Here is an 8,642-nt window from a genome sequence, read left to right on the forward strand (position 1 = left end):
AATTGCAGAACGAATCTAAAGGCTTTGACTTTTAACCTAGAAATCGAATGAGGATTTATATATTGTATTTTTCCATAGCTTAAAATTTTGGAGAGGTTGAACTTCAAAGAAAAATTAAATTGTAGAACAGATCTGAAATCTGAAACTCTAATTTTTGTCCCATCGTATCTTTTTCCCCAGTTCAATTCTTGTGATCTCTGTAAACCGTTGTTGCTTTTGAAGCTTTTAGCATAATCCCTTTTATGTATCTTTGTCATTGGTAATATGATTTTACATCAGTCGGGGAAGGTTTGAAGGTGTTCAGATTGTTGCATTGCTTTAACTTTTAGCAAATAATATCCCAAACAACCACCATCGTTAGTCTTGGGGCATTTTTAAACTAAGTATTAGGCATTAAAGATTTGAAGTTAGTGACTTCAAGGGTTAGGGCAACGCTCTGGTATTTGGGCCTCATCGAGCATTTTCTGTGTAAGGTAATCGATTCTTGAATTTAGTAATTGCTCCAACCCACCACCAGCTCATCGTGTATACAACAAATGGATGATATGCCATAATGTATATCGATAGCAGAGAACAACTCCTCACAATGACTCTGATTTACATGATGAATCAATCGATGAATAGGGATATCTTCAGAAAGGGAAGTGACACCAGGAGAAGACGGGAAATGGCACCAGGGGAAGAAGATGAGGTAGAGGTGTGAGAGAGAGAGAGAGAAGGGGGGAGAGAAAGAGAGAGAGAGAGAGAGAGAGAGATGTGGACCCAATTTTATATTTAAAAATAATACAAATTTTAAAAAGGGAAAGAAAAATGTAAAAATAAATTCATTAAGGCTATAATAGTCATTTTACTTTGACAAAATTACAAAAATGGTCCCTATGGTATGCATTTTTTTGGGGTTTTGGTCCAAACCACGAGTTTTTTTGGTTTTGTGGTCCTTTTGGACTGGTTTGTTTTTGAGAATGGTCCCTATACTTAACACCCGTTAAAAAGAATCCATTAACCCCCTCATGTGCCTTGCACGTGAGGGTATTTCTGTCTTTTTACTTATAGGGACCATTTTTGCATATGGAAAAATAAAACATCCTTTATATATCGTTTTCTTTCCCATCTTCTTCCCCCAACAAATCTTCTTCCCCAACGTTCTTAACTATTCTTCCCCAACGGCTATTTTCTTCCATTTCTCCTTCCTGACTTGCAATTGAACAATGTTGGTTTGTTTTTCTGGAAAGCCTGATTTGGTGAAAACGTCTTGGACACCACTGAATCCCAGAAGGAGGTTTTATGCTTGCCCTACTAAGGATTCTGTTTGTGGGTTTATCGGGTGGGTTGACCCGCCTATGTGTGCTAGGAGTAAAACCATCATACCTGGTCTTCTAAGAAACATAAATATGCTAGAGGAAAGATGTAATGGGCTGGTAAGAAGTATCAACATGTTACAGGAACAGTGCAATGGACTTTTGAGCAGGAACAACATGTTGGAGGCAAGGTGTGATGCATTGAAGGATGAAGGTTTCAGGCTGAAGATGTATTTATATGCAAGCTGGTTTATGTTTGTGATTGTTATCTTTAGTATTTGGTCTATGTAATGGATAGGGCTAGACAAATGTGGGGATTTTTTTTGATCAAGTGATGCAGGGTAAAAATGGTATAATTTTGTTGTAATTTGACTTCATCATGTTTGTAGTGAATTCCAATGTTGTTAATGATATAAATGATATTCTAGTGTGAAAATGTGTTCAAAATGTGTATTAATTGTCAAATATAAGCACATAAATAGAACCAAAATGTAACAAAAGTACATTACGAAAATACATGTCATAAATTAACCAAAAAACACATTCCATTAACCACATGAGTGGAACCAAAAACCATTACCAAGTTAAGCATAAAAGTGTATGTGCACCATACATAACCACATCATCAAACCATAACTAAAGTTTTCAAAAACAAACAGTTTTTAACAACAAGCAACTAAATAGTCATTGCACAACAACAAACAACCAAAATCACTTCTTAGATTGATTCCCGCCTTGCCCTTTACAGTTCCTAGAGTTGTGTCCCTTATTCTTGCATTTGCTACAAGTAACACTGATATGTTTCCATGATAGCTTCTGCACTCCATCATTTGTTGGCCCTTGGGAATGTTCTCCTTGCATCTCATTGACTCCATCACCTTGACTTGCCTTCTACCTTTTGCTTAACCTTTCACCCTCACTTTGTCTTCTTTTTTTCTTAGGCCTTCCCACCTAAGTGCGATGTGGATGAGGGATTAGATTTGTTGGACAATTACTTTTAGGCCACATGGGTCTCCCTTTAATTGGTTCCACCTTAAATGAATAAGCTTTTTTCCATGTCTCTAGCCAATACACCTTGTGTACCCACTTGTAAATGTCAAGCTCAGCCTCAGGGTCTTTGCTCATTTCATTTAGAGTTGCAATTGCATGCCTGCAAGGTATTCCTATTAATTCCCACTTTCTGCAAGTGCAGGTTTGGTTCCTAACATCCACCACATGCTAATCTTGCAATGCTCCAGTGACTTGATACTTGTTTTCCCCATTCCACCTAGCAATATATTGTGAAGCACCTTTTTTCCTTGCATCTAGGATGTCTGTTGCTGTAGGTGTTAGTGGACCTTTAGCCTTCTTCATTCCCTTCATGACATTGCATATCCTCTTCATTAGATACTCCCTAATGAACTCTAAACATGAAATTAAAGGTTTGTCCCTGCCTTTCTCTATCTTCCCATTAAACACTTCACACATGTTTGAAATCAACACATCAGATGCAGCTCTTCCTGCACATTACAATAACATACAATTAATGCTGATAAATAACTGAAACACATAATCATTACCATATGCAAACATATACAATTACCTGAGAAATGACTCCTTGCCCAATGTACAGGAGGAATCTGCTTCAACCATTGACATGCCTCCTTATCATACTCACTAAACTCTTTCATCAAATGTTCAAACTCAGGAATGGTGGTTGTTGATGCACACCTCCATAAATGGTCCCTGTACTCAGTTTGCCCCCACTTCTTTCTCATATTGTCATGAATATGTCTAATACAATACCTATGCTCAGCATTGGGAAACAATTGATCAACTACAATTTGTAATCCCTACATTACTCAACATAAAATAATTAGAATTAATTTCTTGGTAAAAAAACACAATCTAAATGATCAATTGATGAACTGTAATTTACCTTTTGCCTGTCACTTATGAAAGTATAGTTTGAGTTGCTCCCAAGCTCCAAGTCATCCCCAAGGTTTTCTAAAAACCACTTCCAGCTAGCTGTGTTTTCAGACTCAACAATTGCATAGGCCAAGGGATAAATTCCATTGTTGGAATCTAGACCAACTATTGTAAGAACCTGACCAGGGAATGGGCCTTTCATGAAGGAACCATCCAAACCTACTAAGTCTCTAAGACATGCTTTGAAACCTTTTTTTCAGTGGACCCAAGCATACATAAATCCTTCTAAACTGCCTTGTTGGGGATGCAGGGTTGCCATTAGGACACACATCTATTTTAACTGTTGTGTCTGGGTTTGTAGCTTGAAGTTCAAGAGCATAGTCCCTTAACAATTCAAACTGTTTTGTGTAGTCCCCAGTTACATGCTTTCTTGCCATATCTTTTGCCCTAAACACCTTATCCATCGAAATACCCACCTGGTAGGTCTTTTGAAAGTGATCTTGTATGGCTCTCAAAGGAATCTTCGGATCTGCCTCAACTTGATCTATGATTTTCTTGGAGATTAAAGAAGTAGTACAAGCTCTGAGTTTTCTTGTTTGTAAGCATGTATGAGTTTGGTTTAAGGTCCTTATAAACTAGTCGGATTTGGGGTTTGACCTAGATGCATGTATATACCAACCACATGTTTCTTTTTGTGTCTTTACTTCTTTTCCCTTGCTTTTTGAAGTGGTAGGTTGAGTCCCCACTTGACCTTTATTGATGACAAGTACAACTCCTCTGCACTGTACCCTAAGCCTTTAATTGTCATTTTTTAAAAGAATAGATTCCTTCTTGTTTCTAGTGCATGCACATCAGTTAACTCCTTTAATTCTTTTTTACTTTTAAACTTTTTCCCCACTGAGAATGACTGTATATGTACTGACCCAAGGCTGCACCTTTTTTCTTTTCCCAAATTTTTTATAAGAGCTCTTCTTTCTCTGTCTTGGTCTGATCCTTCATCCAATGATTCGAACTCCTCATTGTTGATCACTTCCATATCTTCAGGTTCATGACCATCATTAATACATGCTCCTTCAACATCACTTTCAACATTTAGAAAGAAGTCCGCCATGTCCACATCAACATCTTTTATATTGTTCTCCTCATCCCTTATGCCATCCACTTTATCTTCATTTTCTGATTGTTTCCCATCATGATCATCACCTTCATCCTTTTCATACTCTTCATCACTCTCTTCGGATTCATCATCCCCTTCATACTCTTCAACATCCTCATCACTTCCAATTAAATTTTCCATAAGGTTATCAAAAAGCTCATTATATTGTTCATCATCATTAATAGTTGGGGTGTTGTAGCATCCATCAATATGGTCATTATCATGAACCCAATCATCTCATCCCCTACATTAGCAATATTTGAAGTAAATGGATTGTAGCATCCTTCAACAACAGTTGCAGCCTCATGAACCTCCTTAACACCCTCATTAGTGTTTTCCTTCTCTTTTAAATCATCAATATCCTCTAAATTAAGCCTCTTGCTACAACAACCTTCCTCTCTTTTTGAATTCCCAACTCTACCCCTTTTATACTCTGGAGAGAATGCATCACTTTTACTCCCAAAAAGAATCAAAGACATGTACTCACCAATTGGCTCATCATTGACATGGTTCATATTTCTCAATGGAGATTCTACATGAACTTCATCCTCATATTCAGCCCCTTGATCATCATTCTCTGGTAATTCCTCAATGACAACTTTACCCTTTACATTTGGAGACATAAAGTATGTGAGTAGATTTGTCTTCCCATATTCTGTGTACACCTCATTCAACTTGTTATTTTGAATGAATTTAGAAAGATTGATAACATCCTGATCATTCCCTAAAGCTCTAAGACCAAATTGAAAGTCACCATTGGGTATCCTGAAATGGTAGTATATCATTGGGGATTCATCAATCAATTCAATCATCCGTGGGTCTGGGTAACCTAGGTCAAGCATTATGGCATCAAGTTCATGTACAGAAAACTCATCTATGTCCACATAATCAACATAACGCACTTCACCTCCAATATACTTTATGTCAGGTAACTTAGTAAACTTCCCACCATGATGAAGCTTAACACTAAACCATGTGGGTGTACCCGCTACAAGTCAAAATTGTACATGATAACAAAGTCAAAATTTGGCGGATTTTAGTATAAATCAAGGGTAAAATGAAAAATAGGAATGTTTAAGAAAACAGAACAACTTACCATATAAGGATGATACGTCGACAACTTCATTTTTTGGTCTCATATGCCGCATTACGTACACCATTTCCACTTTAATGTATGACCTTGTCTCCTTTTGCTTCGATTAGGTTCTTTGGATAACAAAGGATGTTTTTTTGCAGGTTTAATGGAGTAGAAGGAATAAGGAGGTAGGTGGGGAGTTGACGGGTGTTTGGGATTGTAAATGAGGGATAAAAGGTAGAAGGAAGCGTTAACATTCGTATGCAAAAATGGTCCCTGTAAGTAAAAAGACAGAAATACCCTCACGTGCAAGGCACATGAGGGGGTTAACGGATTCTTTTTAACGGGTGTTAAGTATAGGGACCATTCTCACAAACAAACTAGTCCAAAAGGACCACAAAACCAAAAAACTCGAGGTTTGGACCAAAACCCCAAAAAATGCATACCACAGGCACCATTTTTGCAATTTTGTCTTTTAGTTTGGACAGTGACCAAAACTACAATACAAGTAAACTAGTCCAAAAGGACCACGAAGCCAAAAAATTCATTGTTTGGACTACAATTCAAAAAAAAATGCATACCATAGGGACCATTTTTGTAATTTTGTCTTTAGAAAATAAAATTGTACTGAATCTTTATATCTCTTCATGAACCTCATTAAAGTTGCCAAAAAATAAAATTGGGTCAACTATGGACTTCATTGAAAGTGATAATACGTCCATATTTAGTGAGGACGGAGTCCACCACTCCCAACTCACTTAATACATTGTCACATCAGTTTCATATAAACTCTTCTCTCTCATTTCTCTTACATCTTTCTTAGTCCACAACACATGGAAACCCTATATTTCTTATCTCACTCAACCCACTTAATTTTTAATTTTAAAGTATACACAAACTAATCAGAATCATACAAAACTAATTTACAAAATATTAAAAACATACAAACCCATTTTGATACATGTCTTAAGAAAGAAGTACAAGTAATGCATACATGAGGGAGTAAATGTGTGAATGGCTTATGTAAACCGCAACATAATTTTCCTCACCCCACCAGCCGTGACCCGCTAATGGGGGAATGGTAACTTGAAGGTACCATAACAAAACCATGAAAAGAAAGATTATTCTAAAGCATGAACTAGAGGAAAGAAAGATTAGGAACAACAAGCAATTTAAATCCATAACAAAACCATGAAAAAACATCGCCACTAGAAAGAAATATTACCAAATCTTTCTATCTCTAAATGAACCTCATTAAAATTACCAACTATGAAATTCATTGAATATGGTAATCAATCCACAATTATAAGGACAAACAAATGACTCTTGTCACTACCAAGATTGATCCAACTCAATATGTTGGATAAATGATTATTCTAACGAATGAACTTAAGGAAAGAAAGATTAGGGGCATCAAGCAATCTAAATTCATTACAAAATCATGAAAACAAAGGCACTATTTTAGAGAAAAAAAAAAAGTAGTATCAAATAGTTCTATATCTTCACAAACCTCATTAAAATCGTCAAAAATTAAAATTTTGACCAACTATAAATTTCATTTAAAATGGTAAACAGTCCATATTTATATGGACAAACAAATGATTATTGTCACAGTGAAGATCTATGTAAGTATGATGAATAAATGATTATTCCAACGAATGAACTTAAGGAAAGAAAGATTAAGAACATCATGCAATCTAAATCGATAACAAAACCATGAAATACATCAGCACTATTTTAAAGAAAAAAGTAGAATCAAATCTTTTTATCTCTTTTTGAACCTTATTAAAGTCCCAAATTAAGATTAAAATCGGGCCAACTATGGACTTCATTGAAAGTGGTCATCGGTCAATAATTATTATATGGATAATTACTTAAAAGGTAATATATTTTTTTAAGGATATTTTTTTTTTGCACACCAGTCCAAACACCCCTAGCACACACCAATCTAGTTTTTAAAATAATTAAATCGGAAATTATGTAAAAACCTCCACCACGCCTACTTCTATTTATTTACTTTTTCTTTTTTATATGATTTGTTTGATTTCTTAGCATAGACATGTCATTGTTGTTTTTCTTTTATATATATATATATATATATATATATATATATATATATATATATATATATATATATATATATATATATATATATATATATATATATATATATATATATATAGTTTAAAATATAATATATTATAATATACTTTATAATATATTGTAATTATACATATACATATTTTTTTGAATCAATACATATACATACTATTATGACGTAATATTTTTTATCGACCGGCATAGAAAAAAACTATGAATTTATATTTCTTTTATAGATAGTAACATATTTTTTTATATAATTAATGATATTAGGTTTACGGAAATGAAATAAAAAGTCTAAAAAAACGAGTGCGGCTTACGTCTAACAAAAAATAAAATTAGTCAAAAAAAATTATGCTATAAAAAAGATGGGTTTGCGGAAATAGAAAAAAACAAAATGTATTAAGTTTGTGGGTTTAGGGCAAGGATATAAAAATATGATGAGGATTTATTTGGAAATTTATTTTTTTAAATATTTTTTATATTATTATATTATAAAAAAAACATTTTTTTATGTTAATAAAAATTGGTGACTGACTTGTTTTTAATCTCACTTTCCTCCAAACTTCCGGATAATCAATTTATTTATATATTTATTTATTGTTTTTGTTTATTGTTAGCATTTTTTAATGATTAAAAATCATATTATTTTTAATATAAACTCAATAGAACTATTTATGTTTACTAAAAATGTATAAAACGTTCGTATGCAATTACGATTTGTGTCTATCAAAATTAAAGACATAAATAAAAAAAAAAAATATATATATATATATATATATATATATATATATATATATATATATATATATATATATATATATATATATATATATATATAAATTTTATCAAGCAAAATGTTATCCGAAAAAGTATGGATTATGAATGGTTTTAAAAAAAAAAAATATGCCACATTTTCGTAAGGTTTGTTTTTTTCTTTAAAAAATCACAACTATTTTTTTAATAGATTTATTTGGAATTTTAAAACTTTATAATATTATTTATTATATTATAAAAACAATATTATTGTTGTTTCTTTATTTTAATAAAAAACAAATTTAAAGTTATTAATATTAAAAGGTTGCTAATAAAAATGTAATTATTA

The 8,642-nt window shown here is 33.1% G+C and overlaps 1 protein-coding gene across 1 annotated transcript; it reads right to left on the minus strand.

Annotated features, from left to right (window-relative positions):
• Nucleotides 1-2,516: 2,516 nt before the first annotated feature.
• On the minus strand, nucleotides 2,517-3,670 carry LOC145049359 (uncharacterized). The gene is made up of 4 exons (XM_078997779.1): nucleotides 3,482-3,670; nucleotides 3,217-3,384; nucleotides 2,881-3,130; nucleotides 2,517-2,797 (listed from the first exon to the last, which is right to left on the minus strand). Exons 1-4 carry the CDS (start codon nucleotides 3,668-3,670, stop codon nucleotides 2,517-2,519), a joined length of 888 nt encoding a protein of 295 aa, XP_078853905.1.
• Nucleotides 3,671-8,642: the final 4,972 nt, after the last annotated feature.

Source organism: Lactuca serriola, chromosome 5 (genome assembly GCF_051521515.1).
Source record: "Lactuca serriola cultivar US96UC23 chromosome 5, Lser_US96UC23_V15, whole genome shotgun sequence".
In the NCBI taxonomy this organism is placed as follows: domain Eukaryota; kingdom Viridiplantae; phylum Streptophyta; class Magnoliopsida; order Asterales; family Asteraceae; genus Lactuca; species Lactuca serriola.

Excerpts from the sequence above, each read along its gene's own strand:
- LOC145049359 (XM_078997779.1), bottom strand. The coding sequence starts at position 3,670 with ATGGATAAGGTGTTTAGGGCAAAAGATATGGCAAGAAAGCATGTAACT. Across the intron at positions 3,385-3,481 it reads GGCAGTTTAGAAGGATTTAT|GTTCTTACAATAGTTGGTCT; the intron begins GTATGCTTGGGT and ends TTCCCTGGTCAG. Across the intron at positions 2,798-2,880 it reads GGCAAGGAGTCATTTCTCAG|GAAGAGCTGCATCTGATGTG; the intron begins GTAATTGTATAT and ends TGTAATGTGCAG.